This window comes from Drosophila elegans, unplaced genomic scaffold (assembly GCF_018152505.1).
Source record: "Drosophila elegans isolate 14027-0461.03 unplaced genomic scaffold, ASM1815250v1 contig_208, whole genome shotgun sequence".
NCBI classification, from domain to species: Eukaryota; Metazoa; Arthropoda; class Insecta; order Diptera; family Drosophilidae; genus Drosophila; species Drosophila elegans.
The window spans coordinates 6709841-6734991 of record NW_024545578.1 but is presented as its reverse complement, the minus strand read 5'-3'; the positions used below and the strand labels follow the sequence as shown (position 1 = coordinate 6734991).

Genomic DNA, 25151 nt, shown 5'->3' with positions numbered 1-25151 from the left:
ATCTTAATTAAAAGTTCAATTTTTTGTTTTAGATATTGTTTTACCTATAAATAAATCTTAATAAATTTATAAGCTATACTACTTTAGTAAATGGCATAAACCCGTTCTCAGACGTGGAGGCCAAATAAAGTTTTAAGCTGCTTGATGTTACAAGTAACTTGTTACAAAACAAATATATGGTATGGTTTATACCATATAACCTCATTTCTAGGAAGACATTTCTTTGAGTGATTGTTCATTAAGATATTGTGGGTATTCAGGTGCAAGACATTGCCAAAATATTTGACTAATTAAGTCATTCAGTCCCGAGGCGAATGCGATGGTGAAGAGGAGCGGCTTCGTGGTTGTCTGACATTCTGTGCGTAATGTTCGGGTGACACGCAAACACGTAGACAATCAACGCCATCAGTGGCTATGACAATGGGGATCCCCGCCATTTCGAGGCCGAAACAGAATAATTTCCCGAGTCAGGCTGAGCATATTTGAAAGTTTTGTCGCAGCACTCCAAATTACTGTTACTGCTACTGCCGCCGTTATTATAGTTATTTGTCAGCATTAGTGCAGTTGGAAAGTGGCGATGACTAAACAAATTAGCACATTTTCATGTTGTTATGCAATGGAATTGCTAGTTTCTGTTCTGCTCCTTTGCATGTGACAACCGGGTGAAGTGTCCTAATGAAGGTAAGAGCAAAATGGCTTCAAATGGGCTGTGGCCATTAGTTGGGCTGGGAGTGTTTCGGATTTCGGGCCGCCTAATGAGGAGCGTTTCACAAATGAGGGGTGGAAATCTGTGAAAATTGGCCAGGATAATACCCGTTGGGGAAGCCCTTGCTTAATTTTCTGCATATTTGCGAAAAATTGCTAATTATGTGGACGTTCTGTATATAGGACTTGTTTGATAATAAATAGTAAGAGGCATTAGTTTTCTAATTGTAAAGGAGTAAACGTTTTTTATGGAAATTAACGTATCGTATAAAGTTCAACTTAAGTGAACTGTGTCACAACATTTAGGTGGTTTCTTATTAAATATTTCATAAAATTATACTCCTTAAATTTTGTACATAATGCCACACTATATTTTATTAAAAATTTATCAATAAAATTAATCATGATAAAAAAACTATATAAAAACCGTGCTAGGAAATGTAATCAACTTTAATTTCAATCAGCCATTAAATTAAAAAAAACCTTTCCCTAGTTATTCGCGCTTTACAGTCTCTGTTTTATGGCAGAAACATTCCCCAGATTCCCCACTTTTTATGTTCTGTTTACATTCTGTGACTATACCCCCTCCCCCCTTCTCTTGCCAGCTTTAGCTATGCTTTTAATTAAAGCAACAAAAATGCAGCACACAAGAGAAAAAGAAGAAAAAGCGACACGTTTACTGCAACCAATTAAACCATATCGCATACATTATAATTTTATTTTTATTTTAATATTTATGTGTTTTTCGCCATGCGTCCCAAAAGAGTACCTGTGTATATGTGTGTGTGTGTCATAAAACGGCGCCCAATTACTTAAAACTAACGAAAAATCCCCCACCAATGTCCCCCGATCCCCAAAGCCGTAGAATTTTCCTTTCGTAAATAAAACTATCACACCTTTCTGCCCACCACCACCACCACCACCACCCACATATCCATTTTAATATGTATATATCCTAGTTTTCCTCCAAGACAATGAAAGCAACTCTAACTACACACGGCTTTTCCTTTCCTATTCCCGGCTGCGTGTAGTGCAGTGTATTCCGAGTAATCAAAAATGCAAATCGAGCCCATGAATTTCGAATTAGTTTTTAGCCTGGCAGGACATGGAAGGCGAATGAGAAGGGGGTGGCAAAAAAAAAGGGGGGGCTGGGGAGTGCTTAGAGCACGCGGATTTTAGGCTAACGAACACACGTACTCGACTACGGCCGTATCTTTGGCCCTCCCCACAGCTGTACGTGTAACAAATTTGTATCAGTTTAGGCCGTGGCCAGGAGGATTCGCTCCCTGGCAGCGTTTACCCGGTTTACCTGCTCCGGCGTAACCAAAACCTGCGGAACGAAAAAATAAAGCAAGCACACGAAAATAGTTCACGGCGTTACGCGTGAGGCAACAGTCGAAATCGGAGAGATGGTTGCGTGAGCCCAATTAATTGCTGTGTATTTGTACTGTTCGAAGCGGCAGGGCACTGAAAAAAATGCACTACTACTCTTGACAAAATTTGTATGTATATTTATGTATTTAATTCTTTACCTTTTCATCTCTTCGTAACGCTGCAAGTACAAAAAAGGAATGTGTTTGTTAGAAAATTTTTGCAGTGCAAACAAAGCTGCTCAACAAGTTTCTTGAATTGGAATATCTTTCTCTTAAAAATAACACAACTGTATTAAATTAAATGAAAAACTAGCTTTTGTTTCCCAGAATCCAAGCTTTTTCTCGTCCTTAAAATGTCTACGCTATATTTTTGATATCAAAATACATATTTAATGGGTTTGATCGGCCAAAAACGTTCACGCAGCCATCTCTGCGATTCAGAACGAGGCTGAAACCGTACTGAGGCCTGTGATTTGTGGCCTCTGTTGGTTTCTGACTTGGGATCATCCTGTGCCTGTGCCACTTCCCATCTCCATTTTCCTCCAATGTACGTGACGCGCATTTCCGCAAGTCTGCCTATCAAATATAAAGTGCCAGCAATTTATATTTCAACGCAGCGGAAAGTGGAGGGCGGCAGTGCCAGAATTCGACAGTCAAAGCCAAGCAAATCAATGTAAATATTTTTAAGGAAAACGCCACAAAAAAAAAGGAGGGGAAACCGAAAAGGTTAAAGCAATTGTGGACTGGAAAATGCAGGCCGAGTCAAGAACTGCATTTGTCGGCTTTCGAAAGCTCTTCTTTTATTTTTCCGATTTTCGTTTTTTCGGTTGGCTTCTGCTTCTGTAGCCCACTCCCAGTGGCATTTTCAATTTTACTTTATATGCAAATTTGGCATTTTGTAGCAACTGCTGCCATTGATAGCTCTCAGTCTCTCTTGCCCAGTCTGCCGCTATATTTTTCAGTTTGTTGCCGTAACCCATTCGGAACCAGAGTCTTTAAGCCAGCTTTACTTGGGGGCTGGCTGCCATTGCATTTGAATTTCTATAAATTTTTCATTTTCCATTTAGTTGCAATGCCACACCACAAAATAAAAGCGAACAAACTAAATCCCCTGAAATTCTTGCAATGTGTTTACCACTGTTGTCCTTTAATTTAAAGCGTGGGTATATATTTTGGGGCTTGTGGTCTTTGAATTTTAAACGAGTCTATGACACACATTGTGTCAGCTTCGTCAACAAATGAAACGTATTCAAAGAGTGGACTTAAGTTTTCTGTTTGTCTTGAATTCTTTTAATAGTTAAAATAAAATGACTATCACTTGAATGCAATCTGACTTGAACCAGAAAATTAATTTAAAAATGTTATAAACATCAAAAAAAGATCAAAAAGAGTTAAATAAGAGCCATGTTAGGTGCCTTATATAAACAAAATTGTATTCAAAATATAAATAATGAAAAGTGTAGCACTTAGTGCAAAGTATGACTTTATGATGGACGAGTAATCAATACGGCATACGCTTTTACTGTGATGTGGTAAATTTGCCATAAATAGACCCTAAAACTATGGCACTCAGGCACGTAGGATTCATCGAAACACCACCTAAAAGCAACATTTTCCCACCATTCCCACTGCCATTAATCTGGGATACTCCCAAAGCCGCAACACGTAGGTGGGGACCTTAAACCCCTTGGTACCCCCTACGTCCCCATGGCCGCACACTAATGGCACTCTGATGCTGCTAACAAAGTCTAGAAAGCCGACCGAAAACTGTTTGCCATGGCCCGACACTGTCGCCGCCGCTAGCGATGGGCAAAAGTGTCAAAGTGCTAAAGTATGTTCAAAGATTCATAAGATTAAATGCAAAAGCCTATCTCTTTCTCTTAACATCGCTGACTCTGTGGCTGTCTCAGTATTTCCTTGTGGTGTCTGGAAGACAGCTAAATGTAGCCAATAATAGGTATGCTCAGGAAAAAATAGAATTTGTCTTATACCGCCAGCTTTTTTCAATACTTTTTAGAGGTTAAAAAACTATTAAAAACTGGTATGAGCACTAATTTTTTGTTATATTCCAAGAGATTTTAGTAATTAAAATGTGAAAATAAAAATAAAACATCGCCTAGCCCAAAAGACTCGTGCTACCTACACCGCCCAATATTTCTCTTAAACGCATGACAGACATGGCGTATGCGCGATGTGTGTGTACGCTCAAGACGATGAAACTCATTATGCTCGGTTCGAAAGGAAGCGAGTGGAAGGAAAAGAAAAGCCAAAGTCTAGTCCTGGCGCCGAAGGCTACCGACGACGTCTGGCCAGTCCTTGAACTCACCTCGAGATTTTCATTTGGCCTGGGCCAATGCATTATACCTCCTGCATTAGCCATAGCTAAAAGTTCATTGCCCTACGGCTTTTAATTTTCTTTCTCTATATTTTTTTGTTAGAAATTATATGCAGAGATAGCGTGAATTTCAATTTAAGCCAGCATGCTTCGCTTTTCTTTCTCTGTGCGGAATGCACGGGCAGAGTGAGCGCGAAAAATTTAAATTGAAAATGCAAAATGCTCATATGCAATTTGTTTGGAAGAAAAGATGAGGAAGCGGGGGGCTCTGGCTTTGGCCCTTTTTACAGTTTGCCGGGCATAAAAATCCACGACGGTCTACATTGTTGTCAGTTTGTAGCTTTGGCTACAATCGTTTGCTTTACGACCACACCCACACACATACACACACACACACACACACATGCTGGCAGGACAAGAGCATTTGGTATTTTATGCGAAATGTTTTCTCGGCGTAGGAACCGTCGGGATTCGGCATTATAGTTGTATGAGAACCCATCCTTTTGCTACCAATTCCAATTCCAACTTCAACTGCAGATTCCAGCCATTCCACTATTCGGCCTGGCTTTAAAATTAAGTTTACATTTTTAATGTGGCAAAAAAGAATCCGCCTCTCGTCTTTTGAAACTGCGTCTGTTTTATGTTTGCCAACTTTAATAGTCATGACTTTTAGTATTTTTGCTTGCAAGTTTATAGTCAGCATGAAAAATAGTTCAAAAAGACATAAAGAACGGATAGCGTGTGGCAAATAAGTCATAGTCATATGGCAAATGATACCCATGGGAATTTGATTTAATTTTTTGCAATGAATGTGGAAAAAAATATTCAAGAAATCAAGATTGTGGAAAATTGTTGTACACTTCTTTTAAATTAATTTAGTGATAATTAATAAATACAATTTTTAATTTTTGTAGAAGAGTTGTTTTGCCAAACGTGTTAAAGGGATTTCAACTGATTAATTTATGGTAATTTATTGGTTCGTTGCATCATGAATTATAAATCCGTAAACAACTTTTGCTATGCATTTGAATTAGCTGAAACAATAAAAAAGTTGTCAAACTATTGATCACGAATTTGTAATAGCAACATAATTATTCTTTTCGTTTGATTTAAATCGTTATTAAAATGTAAAATAAAATGTATCATTGGTCAACTGTATTTCTAACAACCAATGCACTTGTAGTAAATGGATTTTATTTGCTAAGCTTATTTATAATCATATATGCTTATCGTTTCATTCCATTACATTTTTTTTAACTAATGAATGTACTTTTTTGATTTTTAGAATTTCAACTGAATTTCAAGCTGAACTATAAACTATCATAAACTATTGAAGACAATTATTGCATTTAATCATGCCAATTATTCTTAACTTTTATATAAATCAAATCGAAGATGCAGCTTTTTTCTTTGATTAACTTGACCAAGCCAATTCCCAATTATACATTACTCATACGCCGCATTGTCCGCCACGCAATTCATCAGGGCGTGTAACCAGCGTCCGTATTTATATAGAAGATCTGGATATATATATATATGTATATCCCCCTGGTCGCCCGACTTGATTGAGCCGCGTTGGCCAAATCACGTTGCAATTGCCACAGACGGAGCTGAAGAGCAAACGAGAGGAGAAACGAGACTCATTAGACCGAAGCGTGATGCGTGACACCAACTTTAAATTGTGCAAAGACGAGCGTCCTCCGCATCCTTGATCCTCTCGCCCACGACCGACCACCAACCATTTCCCATTTCCATCACATTGCAGCGTAATCTTGGCCATTACTCAAAAAGTAGCTTTGCACGTAGCCTGCGACTGAAAAGGGACCGCGGGAAAATAAAGGCAGAGAAAAATCTGAGATTTATATTCCAATTTTTAAGTCAAGTATTTAATTTATAAATTACAATCAAATAAATTTGATTCTTAAAATTGTTGTACTTTAATGCAGGGTAATAAAAATACTACAAAAATTTATTAAAAGTGTGTTAGTAATCTTATTGAATTGGGTAATAAAACAAATTTAAACAAAAATCAGTGGAAAAACTAAGTTGAAAAATTCTCTCCCTAACTTCTTATGTACTTAACTTCAAATTTCGCATGATATAAACAGTTTCTTAATAAATAAAATGCAAATTAATTTGCCAAATTTGAAGAATTTTCCGAAATTACATATTTTATGCTGGTGTAGCCTGGATCTGTGGGTGACATTCGTAGTCTGTTTGTGTTTGTATCGCCGTTTTGTCCAACAGCACCTTCCCCTATTGTCCACCCTCCCAGTGGCCCCTCCCCCTCGGCCTAGCGCCTCTGTCATTGCCACTGTCGCCTTTGAAATCAGATTCCACTGGAGCTCCCCTGTGCCTTCCCTAATGGCTTTGTTATGCTAATTTCATGACGCCTGCTGGCCATTGGAGTCGGCTTTTGCCCCTCGGCCCAGCCGGCTTTTGATGCTGTTTCTTATTAATTTAATTATAAATATTATTCTTTTTTCCGGTTGTTGTTTTTTGGTGGCAATTGTTTTCGCACGAGGAAATGGAAAAATTTTAAATGTTCACATTTGCAGCGCAATTTTAAAGTTTTTTGTTGGACAAAGATTTCTAATTTTAGTAAAGTGTGCACTAGAAAAAAATTTAACATAATTTGTATCTTTATTCATTGAAATGAAATAATTTAATTTGATATTTATGTAAGTGTAAAACTTATTTTATAGAGTTACTTTGAATCATTTTCAAAAACACCAAAATTTCTTTTATTAACTTAAAAATACGAAAATATAGGCAATGCATTGCTATGTTTTTCCAAGTTCTTTATTCTGTGGCTTTTACCATTTACTTTTTGTGAACCAGATGCGTTTATTTACTGTTGGTTTTTCCTATTTTCCTTTACGTAATAGTGCTGGCAAAAAAGTGAAACTCTGTCATTTGGTGAAAGGGACTTAGCTGGAAAGCCTTTCATAAGCATCGCATAAATTCTTTGTCAATTGTGGCAAATTCTTAGCCATCCAGATGGTCAGTCGTCCTGGTCTGTATTTTTCTCTCTTTCTTTTCTGCTCTATCTCTTCCTTTCTAATTGTGCCATATGTATGTTTGTGAAGTCTTCAAATTGTAACTAGAATTTGATTGTGCTGAGGCATAGGAGTGCATTGATTGGATTAGCTCTGTAAGAGACGATTGCATGTGGCCATAAATGTAATGCAAGACCTTTAAGCCTTGATAATCTCTGGATGTTGATGGTTAAAACGTATTGAGGTAATTGAGGAATATCTTTACAAGCGGTTTTAGGATTTAGTTTAGAGCAAAACAATACGTAAAACAAAAATTGCTTATTCAAAATTTTAAAACAAATATAAAAGTAGTGCTTAAGCTAATTGAACAAATGCAAAAAAAAAGTTGTTAATAGTTAGAAGGCATTCCTTTTATTATTTTTCTGTTTAAAAGCAAATTAGAGTATTCTTGTTCCAAGTGTTTTTACAGATTTTATGTTTTGTGCTTACCCAAGTATTCCCCGGGAAGTCGCTCATTCAATGTTTCTTCTGTGGAGCGTCTTCTATTGTTGTTTGCCCGTCTTTCTTCCGCTTTTCTTTTTTATTTTTTCCTGTTCTATGGCCTTGGTTGGCCCTATTTGCAGGCATGTGGCTTAGAAATGGCTTACAAGCTGGCTGCCTGTTTTTTCCTGGATCCCCTTCTGACCCGTGAGATGGCTGGTGATGCAACCGATTATCTTCCGACCTTCCTGCCTTTCCTTCCTTGCCTCTGGTTATTACCCTTGCAGCTCCGCAACAGCCCTGTTCATGATTTCCAGCTGCCTTTAACTGCATTCTTAAGCTCAATCAAACAGGAAGTTGGGCAAATGTGCATTGAGTTAACTGAGCGATATTCGTGTTTTTGTGGATCCTTGGACAAAAAAAAAACAGCAGCAGAGTTTTATAATTAAAATTCCCTGAGAGCGGAATGCCTTTTAGGTGCATTCCCTTACAGAATTTAAATGTCGTTTTACCAGAACGGTTGCGTGTGTGCGCTCGGCATTCAAGTGAAACTTTAGACATAAAAGCCAGACCCCTTGAAACCCATTTTTTCTGTGTCCACCCTTTCGGGCTTTATTGTTGTTGCCTGGCTCTGGCTAAAACCAGGCAGACATTTGGACCTAACTACTTGAAGTTTTATGCCCCTTTTCTTTACTTCTTTTTCCCTTTTTTTTGCCTGCCACATGGGAGGACTTTATGGCGCATACGTGTGGGTTCCTCTGGGCGCATATTGAAAACTCAGCATTGTTATGACTTTGAAACACACTGAGGGCGAAAGCATCTTTTCTCCTCGGCCCTCAACTTAATGGCAGGTGCAAGCAAAAAAAAAAAATGTGTGGCAAAGGAAAAAAAGGCGAGCACAAATAAAACTGTTATCGGTCTGCGTGCTCAAAAGCGCACTTGATTGCTCAAATCCTTTGTGTATCCCCTTTTAAGCCTTTTGTTTTCCATTATGCGCCGGAAGTGTTGCAAACACTTCAGTGCAGGACACAAGCCGAAGCCACAGCAACAATAACAGTAGCCCGAGAAGAACTAAAAGGGCAAGGAAAGTCCAAGTCCAAGACAGCGTCTCGAGCGGCACTTCTTTCTACACAAAAAAGAACTAAGCTGGTGGTTAAAAAAGTATTTAAGACAAAAAAAAAAAAAAAAAAAAGAAAAGTTCATGACTGTTTTAAAAAGACTCCTAAAAATTTTATATTACATTAGGGATCACTAGAATATAAAAAAAAAATATTATTTTTATTATATTTATTATATTAATATTAATATATATTCAAACATATTTTCTTAAGGGATAATTTCACCCATATTTTCGATTTCTTTTCGAGCCTAACTATTTTGTATTCTCGTCAACACATTTATAAATTTTGAAAAATAAAATTTAATTCTCTTCGTGTATATGTAGATTTGACGACATTTTTAATACAAATAAAGCAGGAAGAAGGCACACGGAAATAAAGCATAATAATGTGGCATGACAATCAAGCGGCCGAGGAAAGGGGGGAGTGGCGGGGAAAGGCGACGCGTGCCAAACGGGAAAACACTCATAACGCTCGGCTCCCCACTTTCCAGCCCCCCTTTTCTTCTGAGTCGGACCCTCGTGGCTTTCTCCTGTCAATATGTTTCCCGCTCGACTTGTGCTATAATTGTGCCATCCCTCTCCGGAACACTTGCCATATTGTCGCATGCCGTATGTCGTGTGTGTGTGTGTGTGTGTGTGTTTGTCATCGGGGGTTAAGGAATGGAGATAATGCCAACCGGGACACTTTCAGTTACTTAGCCCAAGAAGCGTGGGGAGCGTCTGCTGCTCAGGGACTGAAGCCCTGAATCCGAGAGTTCGCTTTCCTTCTTTGTTATCGTTATTTTACAAACTTACAAGTGGCCAACGAAAAGTATCCCAACTGAAGTTAAAATAATTAGCTGGAGGGCTAAGCTGAAATTGCAGAAAAATGAGAACGCCACAAGGGGCAGCTCGAACAGATGAAAGGAGAAAGTCGATTTGCAGGAGTAGGAGAAATGAGAAAGAATTTAAAACAAAGCCAGGTTAGGGAATACTTTCGTATTTCAAAATGTTGCGAAGGGTGAAGCAAAGTAGATTTAAACGCCATTTAAGTTTGTAAAAACTTAGTAGAAAAACAATGTAATTAAATAATAAATAATTTCTAGTTATGATTTACCGGCAGCATATGCAAATAAACAAAATGCAAGTCCGAAAATCTTTATCTGTCAGTTTTATATATTTTAATTTAGAAAATTCAATTTTGTGCCATTGCTGTTAAGGACTTTAGTATGTTTCAGTTGTGTAGGTGGATGAAGTCCTATTAAATTTTAAGGAAAAACAGTAATGTGATATTAAGATTTAAAATTTTAAAAAACCTTTCGTTTGGTTTATTTATGCCCATGAACAAATTGGTTTATTTTGTACTTTAAAGCAAACAAGTTTCTCAGTAATTTGGCGTTCTATTAAATATTTCCGCATGAAATGTGGGCTTCATAGCTTGACCCTTAAATGCCGAATAAGTGAACTTTATAAGTTAAAGAGTAAATACTCCCAACTCCAGCTATTTGCCCTTCGTTTGCTTTCTGATCTGAAAAGACAGCCCCTCTGCCTGTTCAAATTCGCCCCACTCATCCGGGTCAGCTGGCGGTCGTTTCCTCCGACTCACCGCCGGCTCATTTTCCGGTTGACGGGAGCACTTTGATTCCAGCACATCACCTGACAATTTGTTGACTTAACTAATCCCCCGCCCCATCCGCTTTCCCGCTTTCCACTTACAGATGCCCAGGATGGGGAGACGTCACAAACACTGCCATCATCGGTTGTGCGGTTCATCTTCATCTCCGTTGCAGCGGCTGGTGGAGCTGCAGCTGCTCCTTCCAGCTTTGTTGGTCGTCCTGCTGGCCACCACCCTCGGCCTCGCCTGCCGCGTCTCCGAGTTCTCCTGCAAGGGAAGCGGCAACAGCGGCAACATCTGCGTGCCCCTGGACAAATACTGCGACGGACGCAGCGATTGCGCCGATGGCAGCGATGAGCCCAAACATTGCTCCGGTGAGTGAGTGCCGCCAGCTGTTGTTGCCCCTTCTCGGCGAAGGGGTTCACAAATAGTACAGTAAACAGTCGAAAGAACGATCCGAATCACGTTGAAACAACTAAATTATTAATTAATTTACAGCAAATATTTGACTATACATTTTAAAAGAATTTTGAAGTAAAACCATTTAAGGTAATAAAAAAGTAATATTTTCCTTACAATAGGTTTTTAAAAACAAAAATCTTTATAGAATTATTTGCTCGATCGTTTACTGTAGTTTACTTTAGTGCGCCTCCAACTCACATTCTGATTTATTTGTCTCCTCCGACAGTCTGCAATCGTACATATTATGGCGATATCGGACGCACCTATGCTATAAAAGTGCCAACGCCACAGTGGAATAAATTGCCTTTCCTCTGTCACTTGACATTCACAGCATCCGGTCATGATCAAGGCGACATTGTACAGGTGAGTAAAGCGGGACGAAGGTTTAATGGTAGGGATGGGAACACCGAGGCTCTTGTACCTAAATTAATATAGATTTATTTGATTTGAATCCTTTCTACATTCAAAACGTTTTAAGTAGAACTACACAAAACACTGACAGTGAAAATAATAAATTGTAATTGTAATAAGGACAAGCCAATGAGTTGTTTAAGATATATCTTCTTCCTCTATATTTTCTTGATGATATATAAATGGATTTGATACAAGGATCTGCGGAACTCGATAGGGATAAATAACTGTTGAGTTTTTACTAGGGTTATTGTATGATATTAAATCAATCATACATTTTCATAGATATCTTTATTTAAATAAACGGCTTACAAAATATCAATTAAAAACAAGGTTTTTTTCTTAGATTAAAAATAAGTGCCACATTAAACATAGAATATTTTTAAATAAAGTTAATCTAGTAATTCTTTAGGTTGCACTAAAATTGAAATCACTTTACTTTAGCCAGAAAGCACCTTAGTTGGGTAAAAAACAGTGGAATATTTCTCACCACTGGTGCCAAATGCGTTGCTGGTGCCGAATCAGTGGAGTGTTTGCCTGTTTCGTATTGTTGTCCACAGTTCACTGTCCGTTGTTCGTTTGTTGGCTTTAGTGCGCTGTAGGCCAAAGATTAGCCGTGCGTCAGCGAAATAAAAGTGCAATGCACACACACAAACACACGCACGCAAGTGTTCTCGAGGGCCAAAAAAGAGAGGTCCTGCAAGAGGAGTGCACTCTAACGAGAACCTACACACAAACACGCACACTGGACACGCACACACAAGCAGGAGACAGCGACACGCACAAATGCACCGCCGTGAAATATTCCGAGACACATCCCCCGTTTTCAACAATGGCCACCCGAATCGTACATATCCCATGAGCAGCTGTTCGTGCCTGCCATCCGGACAAGGTATATGGGTTTTGTCTCGTAAAACATCGGTCTTCTGAGGACTACGGACTATTTCACACCCTTGGTTTTACATAAAATGGGAGTTACTTTTCGTAAAATAATGCCTACAAATAGAGGGAACTTTTTGCATTAAATTGGTAAACTAAACCGTACTGTTAGTCCTGCATTTAATTATTAATTTCATTAAATGTTGGTATCGCACTCCAACAACTCAGGTTTCACTGAAATAAGAACAACAAATGATATGCTTTAATAATATATTTATTTATATTTGTTTGTAATTCATCAAGTTTTTAAACGATTGGCACTCGCAGCTAAATAAAAATATTTACATAAATAATATTATTTTCCAATAAAGTGACTCGGCTCAAAAAAGTTACAATTTCATTCAGCATGGTCAATTTTGAAGGGTAAGGATGTTTTATATCTAAAGTATTTGTATTCAAATGCTTTGTAATAATATATAATTGGTTGATAATTGTTTTCAAGTAACCCATACATAGGCAAACAAAAAAAAAAAAAATTGTGGACGTTTTCAATTCAGAGACAGCAACAGAAAACCAATGTCATATTGGACTATGTATCCCGGGGTATGTCGAAACGTATATATCCCAATTCTGGCTGTCGCCACACTCCGTTCGTGCTTGTTAGGTAAAATGTCTCCATTTCTCGCCTTGGCGGCATATCTCCTGACATTTTTGGGGGCTCTGGCATTTGGTGCGTGCTTAATTAGGACTCCCAGCGATTGCAGTTGAATCCCAGCCAGTCCGTGCGCGTTTTAAACGGAAGGCAGCGCTTTAAAACGCCTTCGGGGACATAGAAAAAGACGGAAAAATAGGAGAGCTAAGTGATGCAATGGGGCCAGATAGAGAAATAGGCAAACAAATCGGGCAGCTTTGGAGGAGTGGAACCGCCCACGTTGACAATGAAATTAGACACGCTTCAAAACATTTTTGGTGAGCTGTCAGAGAAACGTCAATTTCAATTTCGAAAATAATTGATTTCCCCAGCAATTTGCGTAAACATCGCAATGAGCAGTTGAGTCCCAGGAAGTGGTAGTCAGCAAATCTGTTCTCCTGCTCCAGTGCCACCCCATTTGCTCCTTAAATTTCTCCAATTCGCCTGGGAGTCTCGCACGTATACATATATTTGAATAAGTATGCGGGATGATATATGCAAAATGTTCCTTCGTGGGCTTTGCACCTTGCACAAATCTGTCATGCGTAAGTTATAACTTTTTATTTTGTGGTTCCGAATTTGTAAAACATTTTTTATAGAACCTGTGTGCACATGGAAAAAAGTTTAAAATCTATATTTAATTACAACGAAATTATATTTAACTATACACTGCCAATGATGTGGTTATCATTTCTATTCCAATTTATAGATGTAATTATATTTAGAGCAGTAGTTGCATTAGTTTAATTTTTAACTCAGCGCTAAGAATAAATCTATAAATCTTTTAGTTGAATAATACAAATAATTATTTAAATATATAATGATTTTTCATATTATTATGTATGTGGGAAGACAAATCGTCGAAGAAATAGTTTGTCTTTCAGTGCACATATCCTTTTTCACCTCTTCATCGTAGCATATAAATCATGCGGTTGGCTTTCCGAGGCTTCACTCGGTTTTCCCGCTTTCCCTTCGATTTTATATGTATTTTTTTTGCGCTTCTCACTCGGGTGCGTCTGTGTGGGAAATTGCTTGAAATAATAATGTTAGACATTGGCGCGGACGAGGACCAGGGAGACGTTGTTGTTGCTGCTGTCTGTTTGTACATATTGATTGATGATTGTCAGCCAGAATCCCAGACCTTCGTAGATGGGAGAAGTTTAAATTGCCTGGGACTACGCCATATACCCATGGGCTAATTTTTAATGGAAATACCTTAACCCGAACTCCGCAATATGTTTGCTTTAATCAAATAGCCGATGGCGCAATCTTTTTTCGTAATTAAAGCTTGTTTTTCACGCCCTCTAATGGAGGGGAAAATTTATGCTACAAATCAACCAAAAGGAAATCTTTTTTTTACCAAAAATGCAGACAGTATTTCGCATAAATCAAACAATTTTTTTATTATTATTAATAATTTTAGCTTGGTTTACCCACATTTATTGTATTTTTTTAACCCGTTTATTTATTTTTGCTTTTTAATTTCTATATATTGGTAACTTTGTAAATAAGTTTATATAGCAGTTTTTCAATGTGAGCTTTTGATTTTCTGAATAAAAAAATCTATATTTTTACGCGCTTAATATTATTTTGCCAGTAAGAATGAAATTGATATTGCTCTTTTATGGAATGTTCGGCTGACTATCGTTGATGGAATTTGTTTAGATTTTTTGGCATTTTTGTGGACGAGTTCATAATGGATTTATTGTGTTGAAAATTATAAATGAACACCTAATTTACTGCCACAAGCAAATCAAAAATGAAACGGGTTGACACCACTAGCATTTAGAATTTCTATTAAAGCCCGAATGAAAAGTTTTCCACTTTGTCACGTCGCAGAACAAAAAACTTTGGAAGGAAAAAACCATAAAACATGAGAGAGAACTCCTTAAAAAGCATACACTACACATAAATTATACTTCTTCATTTGCCCAGGAGAATTGCCTGGGCAAAAAAGTACATGTTGAAGTCCAAGGCAAACTTGCAAATGCAAAAGTTTTTCAGAATTGTCCCCTCTGTCGTCCAGTCGTCGCTTCTAATGAAGCCACAAATGCCAAGTGCGATGTGGAATTCCCTCCCTCATTTTCTTCGCTGTCACTTTTGCCTTTGTTTAATATTTCAAATTGGAAGTGAAAATCTCTTCGTGTGCGTAGGTGTTTGAAAACTCAGCTAAATGAAAAGCAAGTGGCAGCCAACTGAAACCCGAGGCTGAACCCTTTTATTGGAGCTTTCTTTCCAATTTTCGACACACACTCTCCGGCAGGCATTTATTTGCATATTTTATTAAGAAAAATACATGTGCCCGAGTGCGAGTACGAGTACATAATGTACATATTGCATACAGGATTAGATACTTGACTTTCTGCCTCACAACTTCCTCGCTTTGACCTTGACTTGACTCCAATGTAAAAAGGCAGTGTGAGTGGTGTGTTTACTTTTTTATGGCCAATCAAATATGCAAACAGTGGGCGGGTACAATGAGGCGTTGTGTGGTCCTTTACATTTTTCGCAAATGGAATTTCATTTGCATAACTCTAAGCAAATATAAAATATAGTTTTAATACCCTGGGAAGACGGGCTAAACTGGGCTTTACAGGATTTCGAATGTGCTTTAGAAAGTGACTCCGCAACAAGAATGTGTCTTGAAAAGTATAAGAGCTTAAAAGATAATTTTATTAAAATTCTATTTATTCAGCTTTAAACAAGAAGGTATCATAATTGTCCTTTAATATAAGCTAAATGTTTTAGAAAAGGATTAAAAAAATTAATTAAAAAAATATTGCCTAATTATAATGTATTTTTTTTTAATACGTAATCAAAAATGAAAATACTGCAACTTTAAAGAATTTTAATGTGTTATTTTTTAACAGTATTTTACTTTAAGGGTGAAAATATAAGTTGACAGAGCCAATCCTTTAATAGAAAAATTACCTATGTATTTTAGGGATGCCTCAATAAAAATATAATATATATATTTAAATTTACCTTTTTCTATTTCAGATCATCTTTGATGGCTTTACGGTAGGCAGGTTCGACGAGGGCATGGTCGATACGGATGTGGATGGTTACGAAACGAACCTAAGTCCCACGGGCGAGTTGCCCGGCTGTCCCGAGGGCTTCATGCAGGTGAGGAGCTGGAATTTCATTTATTAAAATTCATGTTACGTGATAATAAAAATAGTTTGCGGGAAATTGTGACCGGGAGTTTGCAGTCCATTTACTTGCATTGGGTTGGCTATAATTTCATGCCCAAGTGGGCGGCGATGGGCGGCATGGGGCGTAGAATCCGGGCGAGGACTTTGGCCTGTCATCGTTGGTAGCTTTCGTCCTCGTCGACGTCGCCGTCGTCATCGTCGTCGCAGTTCGATTCAATCAATGTCCGAGTAATTCTGTAATTTTCTGTTTGGTTCTCTGTTGACAAATACCACATTAGCCCGGCAAATTGAATTGAATGGTGGGCCTGTGTGCGTGCTCGTCCCGATATCCGTATTTGTATGTCTGTGTGGGGATGTACTGACGATCCTGGGATTGGGAGCTTGAGTGCTGTTAGTGTTGTTGGGTCATATACATTTGGCCCTTCTCTTGGCCAAAAAGGAAAACTATTTAACATGTACTCGGGCTCTGTGTGCGTGGTGTATATTTTTATCGCAAATTTTGCGTGCACATTCGGGGGTAGTTTGTTCTGTACTTCTATGTTCTCGTCCTTGTAATGCTAAAACCAAAATCCTGGCTAAATAAAATGTACGAAAAAGCTCACTAAATCCCTGTAATTGACTTGTGCAATATGTTTGAACGTTTCGTATCTGCAGCCGCTTGTGTCTCAGTTTTTGTTTCAGTATTCCTATCTGCATCTGTATCTTTATGTCGGTTTCGGGTTGACTGGCCCTGCTTAAATCGCCTTTTGATAAATCCCAGACTGACTGCTCGTTTTCCTTCCTGCTCCTCTGGATACCTTAAGCTGTTTTAATTTGAGGATTTAATAATATATTCGCACCGAAGCGTTAAAATGCAAATGGTGAAAGAGATGTGTAAGTTCACTTAATCTTCAGCTTTAAACAGATTCAGGAAAACGAAGTTGGCCAGCACATATGGTTGCTTTAATTAAATGGAAATCCCTGGGAATCTTTTAGAATTTTAAAGAACGTTTGAAGGACAATGAAATAATTAAAATTTCATTATTGTTAGACTTTTATTTATTTTAAAGTTACGCATATTCGTTTTGAAGTAAATAATATTTAAAGCAATTTATTATTATCATATTTAATAAAAAATAATTTGGCTGTTATTGCATAAATTACTAAAAAAAAAATTTGTTTGGTAAAAGTTCGATTACATGGCTGACAAACTGATTATAAATAAATACTAATAAGGCATCAACAATGCAAATGAGTTTTTTTCATTTAACAATAATAAATTGGCCATAAATAAAATAAATTTGCTTGCTTTCATTTGAAAATGCTCTTGGGGCATTTAAAATGCCCCCTTTGTTCCATTTCCCAGCGCTCTCACGTAATCTCTCCCTTTTCCCGGCGACTACAGATTTTCATTGGATCCATTTCCCTCCGCTAACTAGGAAGAACTCGGTTCGTACACTGTCGGACTGTTGGAAAACCATAAACCTCTATTAGTTTAGCTCCGTAGGCCCTCCAAACCCTTCACTTTTCCCGCCGGCATTCTACTATATATCTACCCGTCGCTTTGTGCAACAATAAATTTTAACAAGCGTGGGGCGTGCGCTGACATTTTGCGGTGCGCGTCGCCGAAAAACTGAAAAACGGGCCGAGCTGGACTTCGGGATAGGGAATAGCCATCCAGTGCAAACGCTGGCACTCCTGTCCTGTCCTGTTGAGGTTTCATTTGGCGCTTGACATGTGTACGGAGTTGAGGGATTTCCGCAAAGGACGAAGGACGAGGGGTGATCCTGGGCTAACAGGCATGCCCCTATTTTTTCCTGCCGCTGCATTTTCCGGCAGCAGCGGCTTTTATACGCTTGCAGAGCGTAATTTTGTTAGTGCATTTTAAGGCCAGAAATAAGCTTGTTTAGAAAAATTATTTAATAAGAGGTCAACTTCAAAAAAAATATGGTATAATTTGTGTCATAGAACAAAATCCTTATGGAAAAATACAAAAGTTATTCAAAATAATATTTATTTTTGTTTCTTGTATAAGAATAATATTTTTGGACTAAAAAATGGAGTCAATAGAGTCAATCAAAACAAACGCAATTCGAAATCCAGTCTTAAATAAATACATAAAGTGAGGAAAATTGAATTTAGACCACAAGGGTATTCCGAATTTCGTAACGCAAAACTGTTATTTATTTTTGTTCTTTTTTTTTGGATATTTGGCCTTCCTTTTTCGGTTCTTAAATGCAGTTAAATATTTTCAATTTTTTTTCGCCGCTGCTCGTGCATTGTTGCAGTCGTTGCAGTTCTATATAGACTCGTAACTAACCGCAGGTTTGTGTTGTGCTTTCCCCCTTCAAAATCTCCGTTTCCATCGAAGCTGGTTGTTTTTTTTCCCCGGCAAAGGCAATTTTAACTGCTGACGCGGTTTTGTAAAGCCCCCTCCTCGCCCACCGATCTGTATAAATAATGCGTGTCATGGCCTGGCCACATAAATTCTTGACCGAAACGGAAAATTTATATCCGCTGCCTTTGCCACATATAGGTTTATATATGATTTACCCGGGTTCAGGCCCAGCACCCCGTGTCGAGTCTGAAGTTTCGGTTTAATCATTTATTCAATTTAGTTGGACATTCTGTCTCATGCATTTTGTAACAGGCCAAAAGGGGAGCGAAACTGGGCTGTCCTTATCTTGACCTTTTCGAAATTATTTTTAATAATTCAGCAAACAATCTTTGGCCAACAGTGGAAACTTCTTAAGTCAAGTACAGTTTTAATTTTCTAATGCAAATTTGTATAAAACAATACAATCAATAAATTACTAAGAGATAATTAACAATTTTCAAAGGTATTTGAATAAAACAAAAGGAAAACCTACCTATGGATTATGGCACATGCTGCACTTATCGTAAAAGCTTTACTATATTTTGAGTTAGCTTTACAAGGTATTTTGTAAGTCTTATCCTGAGAAAACTCTCTCTGAACCTTTTGTATATTTGCTAATAATGCTAATCATAAATAATAAAGTTTATGCATAAACGTATTAGCCTAAATCAACAGAGACAACAAAAGCAGGAGATAGGCGGAGGATGAGGCTGTTATCCTTGAGTGTCCTTGCGAGAACAGCTTGAGCAAATGACTCAATATTTGGCAATCATAACATCCCTAGTCCTGACCCTCCTGTTTCCTGCTTCCAAGAAGGAAGGAAGCAGCTTGGTCCTGCTTCAGTTTGTCAATAGTTTTTATTGGACTAAGTGTAAACGTACATATATATAGATAATGCATATAGATTGTTTAACAACTTTTGCCTTGGCCAAGCTCATAACTCAACGTTGACCGCAGGAAATTAGGGGAATCTACGAGTTTTACTGTGAAGATGACTACCAAGTTAAGAATAATTTCTTCGGTTATTTATTGGCTTACCCCTGTGTCCTAAAAATTAAATAAATTATTTGTTATTTGGCAAATGCTTTAAATCGCTATAAATCAAAAAGAAAGCGGAGACATTTGAACAGAGCTGGTATGATGCGCTTAAATTGTTTCACAATTAAGTTCAAATACCCACTGCAACGAAAAGAGAAATTGGATAGGGGAAATGCTGTGGTGGAATACAGACAAGCGGCAGCTTTTGTTTATTGCTGGCAGATTATGAAGCGAGAAGGATTCTGCGGATGCCAGTACATCAACAACGCTGATAAAACTTTTTTCGCACTCAGTGTGTACAATGTGTGTGCATATGGGCGAATCCCCCAGACCCGAACAATGTATTCCCAATGGTTTTGCATTAATGGTCTTAAAGGAATTGTAGATAATAGATGATGGTGGAAAATCTGAGCTTATTGCTTATCTACTTATTTTTTTTTTACCATAACACAGGAATCTACTTACTTCTGTTACTCAAATCTATTTTAATATCCCTTTTTGATTAGTTTCTTTGGCTTAATTTATTTGTTTCTTTGCCTCATTTACTTCATTTCTGTTTTCATTATAAATTTGAAATAGACTTCCATGCTCAACTTCCAATTAAACCCAAAATTTGAAGACCAACATGTGACTATTCCGACTGGCATGTGTTCAAATGTTTGGCCAAAAACCCGGGTCCTTATTAGCCTTGGCCTAATCAAAGAATATTCCTTTAAAGTTTAACCCAGAGGCTGTGGCAGCCCAAAAAATAGCTTGCTACAATAATAATTCAATCAATTTAAAACTAACACAAAACGAGGCAGAAAAAGCAAGAGAAGATAGGCCAAAGACGAAAAAGAGGGCAAAAAGGGGAGGAGGGTAAAAAGGACACACACACACACACACAAGGACCAAGGTCCAATGATTCGTTATGAAGTCGATGCTAATAACGCTCCAATGCACACAATGGACATGATGACGATGATGAAGAGGAACGATCAATGGGGTAAGATGCAGGGAGATGCTAAAGAGGGGAAAAAGACAGTACACTCAAAAAATAGGTTAAGATTAAAACGGTGTTCAAATTATGTCCAAAAAAATATAAGGAACTATACTCATTATTTAGATACTGGCGAAATTGTACTACAAGTTTTAAATGCAAATGTTAATATTTAAACAGTTAATCAATTAAATTCTTTAGGATTACATTATAGGAAATTATAATTATAATCTTTTAATTTTTAAAATAACTTTTGTAAGCCATTTATTTAAATATATGTTAATTAAAATGCGCTTTTTCAAAATAAACTTGAGTGAAATAAAAATAAATTCCAAAGTTCTAAGTCCTTTTCTTTCCCATTAAGATTGTGAACACATTAGATAAATGATTTTTGAGTGTAAGGAGGAGAGGCCTGTGACCAGGACTCGTGCAGAGTTCGCAATGAATTTACACAAAATCGAAATCAGAAAATTACCATTATGCCAGGCAGTCAAGCCTGCCTACTGCTCCCTGTGTCCTGCCAGGACCCTCTGCCCGATTCCCTATCCCAATCCCAATCCCAATCCACTATTCATCCTGCCGACGAGATAGAGCAGGATGGTCGACGGACTTGCCCTGGTCATTCAATATGACAGCAGCAATGGACCGACAGGACTGGCCAGTGCAACTGCAACTCTAACCAGTTACAAATATTGGCCAGACCTCGATTGGCGACTTTGCAATTACAGCAAAAATTGTTGTTTGAGTTCGAGGCAACCGGGGGGCCAGGCAGGCAGGACCAGGACATGTCCGGGGCAAAAAGGACACAGTGGGCGCCTGGGGCCGGACTCATCGGTCGTCGGTTCAGTTCAAATAACCCATTAACTAAAAACTTAATCAATTGGAACCCCAGTGTAAATGAGCTGCCGTTGCCGTTGCCATTTTCCAATCCCCACATTTATCGACTGGTGGCCACTGACCTAGGCCGCAGGCTGCAACGAAAAAAAATATAAAGTACTGAAAAGCGGACCCGACCGGCAGTGTCCTCGTCGTGCTGGTATTAGCAATATTAATGCTGCCTATGCAAGCAGGCTCAATAAATGTCACTTGTCCTGCCCCGAATGGGCAAAAGATTTGTATGATTTTGTGGTGTACGCTGGGCATTCACAGTTCGGGAAATGGTCTAGACATAAGACGGAATCCTGAACCTCTAAGTCTAAAATAGAAATATAAATAGTTTTAAGATTGTAGGCAAATAAAAAATAGAATATCATTAACTTTTGTAAAAAAAGGGAGAGCTAAATCCATAAAAAAACACACTTAATAAAGTTTGATCATGAAACTGTTCTAATTTTTTAATACTTTTTTATAACATATTAAAGTGCATAAATTCCAGATAAGAAAACTCGTAACTTAAGAATTGTGTATTAAATTTAACTGGTGAAGAAAAATTAAAATTTATTTTGAGAGTATAAGTTTTTCAAAAAAAAACCTTAATGGTCCAATCCAAATTTTATTTCCATGGTGTACAATTAATTTAAAAACTAAAATTTGAAATTTATTTTAAATGCATGCTTCATAACATTTTTTGACACCCTCTGCAAGGGTATAATAATCTTTTTATAGTCAGTTTTAAAACTCATTTCAGTAGCCATAACTTTTGCTAACAAAATTTAGTTAGTGACTGTAATTTTGTTCTATACATAAGAATACGGGAGCTCCATAAACTTAAAGTAAGAGCATGTCTTAGGAATTCAATGTGCTTGAACAATTCAGGAACTTAATAAATGCTTGATGTTCAGAGAGGGTATTTCACAGCCCATTATTTTTGTCCCCATTTAAGGATCGACCACTTTTTTAAACTCTTTCAATATTTTAAACGTCATACGTTTGGCCAGCCTTAGGCTTCTCTTTTTTGGTCGCAATGCAAATACATTTATGGGGCAGCACTTGCAGGTGGAATTTCCATGGCAGTTTCAGCTGCTGGTCGCACACCTTCGACGATTGCCAACGGTTTTTCGCATGCATAAAACACTGCGCCAAATGTGGAATACAGTCCGTTTTGGTAACGCTGCCAAGTGCCACGTTGCGTTGCGGGAAAAAGCAGGGAAAACAATCAAATATTGAGCGCAGAGGTAGCCGGGAAAATGCAAAAAATAAAATAACACTGCACAACACACGCACTCATAATCCATTAGCACAACGCCAGATGGCCACCCTGTAACGTGCGTTTGTTAATTTTTCATGCGTTTTTCACTTACCCAGTGTGCCAATAAAATCAATAAGGGTGTACGAACTCTATAACTTAACCCAATTTTTTAATGCGCCTGCGATTGTGTGTTTGTGTGTTTGAGCGTTTGTGTATGTGTGTTTCTGCGTGTGTGTATGTGCGGCTTTAAATGTTTTCATCGCAGCATTTTTGCCGAGCTGTGCGAAATTGCTTTTAGCCTTTCTGTTTGGTTGTCTGTGGGCGTGTCACCAGCGAAACAAACTTGATTTTTAATTAATTAAATTTTTATTTATTTACTTGGCAGCTCAGCGAATTGGGACGCCCATTCACCGGCGGCTCCTGGTGCGGCAAGGCCACCGGACCGCAATTGTACTTTAGCGAAACATCCACGGTGACAGCGTCGGTGAAGGTGAGTGCAAGTGCAAGTGCAAGTGAGAGGGGAGACTGCGGGAAAGGGACGGAGCGCTGGGAGCTCTGCTCAGTGAGCGTGCTCAAATTACATACCCTGGCAGTAACCTCAAGCAATTTGGTCTTTCCAGGCGCTAAAAAAGTATTACAAGAAATTCAAAATCTGAAATAAATCCTTTAAGTCATTTTTGTTAATATTTTGAAAAATATTAAAATACGGGTTGCTCAGTATTATTAATAAGTGAAAGTAATTTTTCTTAAATTCAAATAATATATTTTAATAATATATTTAGCAATATTAAAGTTATTTTTTATTAGTAAATAATAATTGTATTCTATTGAATTGTGTGTAAAAACATACAACCCTCACCAGAACGCTTAAGTTTTTCATACTTACTTTGAAGTTACATTTTTAAAAACATCATATATTGTTCTCTGAAAATGAATATATAAAAATAATTGAACTCTGTAACCGAATAAATTTTTCAAAATAAATATTAAATATTTTTTTAAGAGACTGACCTGCAGCCTTTGCATATACTCTTTCGAAAAATAAAATCAGCAGCACATCCTATAGATCACTTTTCCTGCTTTACATTTTCATTTTAAATGGAACAAGTTGCTCTGCGCTCAGCACACGGCGTATGCGTAATATTTTCTTAGGGCAGTCTGCCGACGAAGCAGTGCCATTCCCAGCTTTTGATTAATTTTTAAATAAACGCGCTGCCATAAAAATGGGCAATTGGACAGGGCATCGTAAAGGACACGTCCATGGAAATCCCTTCTCCGGGAATATGGTTTCAGTTACTGCCGTCGAGTTGCCACGCATAAATTATGAAAATTAATAAAAGTTCATTCGGTATGTGAGAGGAAACTCCTTCAGACACTTCTCATCTGCAAAAGTGTTGATGAGCAGTTGACATGGCAATGGAGAAAAATCAAAGGAGAAATCGCAGATTGCATAATTAAAGATAAATTGCGTGTGGAGATGGTAATTCTTGCTCGTTAAGCATCTTTTGTGCTACTCTTCAGTTTTTATTAATTAAGTATAACTTCAAAAAAATTGTATGTCCAAAGCCAAGTTATATTATTGTAGTCATTAAAATAATAAAAATTATAGCAATATAATAAAACAAATATAAAAATCTCGAATAGCGTATCATGCAAATACAAATTATAGTCATAAAAACATATAAAGAAATCCAGGTCTGCCTTCTAAAAGATAAATTGCTTAAGGTGATAGTTAAGCTCATTTAACAACAATTCCAGTTGTTTGCCATCACAGGGTGAATAAATTGAGCCACGTTTACGTTGAAACATTTTCACATTGATTGCACTTTTTGGCATTTTAACATTTCAAATGGCATTCTACTTCCGTTTTTCATTTTCTTGCAGGTATTTCATCCGCCACGCAATATCCGAGACGAGAAGCCCTTTGAGTTCAGCATAAGATATAAATTTATAAGCCAGTCGGATGCAGTTGTGAGGTAAGTTGCTGCACCGAACTGCACCGGCAAACTGACAAATATCTGTGCAGCTCGAAAAGTATTCAATTGATATTGGTTCGGTGCATTTGCCCTAGCTTTTCTCATTCCGATTTTCCCTTACTGTCAGCCAACCGGGGTAATGTCATCAGTCTGCTTCAGCTTTTCCCGCTCCAGTTTTCATTTTTTCATAGATGTTTCTATTTCTGGCTCTCTGACTGTGTCTTTGATTCTGGCTCTGCTTCTGGCTAAATTCGAAGGTTCTTGCTTAGAACTTAAATCTTTCTACCTGAAAGAACAATGCCACTTGGTTGCCTAGGGGATGGCTTTTCGGTAAATTCCGAAAGGAGGCAGCCTGCATAAAACATGAGTCCGTGTTCTGTCTAGTTTCTCAATACAGCTTTAGCCTCACCTCATGTATTTGCAGAGCAATCCATTTGTGCCTGGTGCCTAGGCATGTGTCAAATTTGTCT

The 25151-nt window shown here is 37.8% G+C and overlaps 1 protein-coding gene across 1 annotated transcript in view; it reads left to right on the top strand.

Moving 5' to 3' along the window:
- Positions 1-25151, top strand: part of LOC108146026 — a 66953-nt gene that overhangs the window by 9140 nt on the left and 32662 nt on the right. The window contains 5 exon segments of the mRNA XM_017271812.2: positions 10710-10980; positions 11295-11431; positions 16050-16175; positions 23091-23195; positions 24590-24681. Coding sequence (XP_017127301.2) covers positions 10710-10980; positions 11295-11431; positions 16050-16175; positions 23091-23195; positions 24590-24681 — 731 coding nt within the window.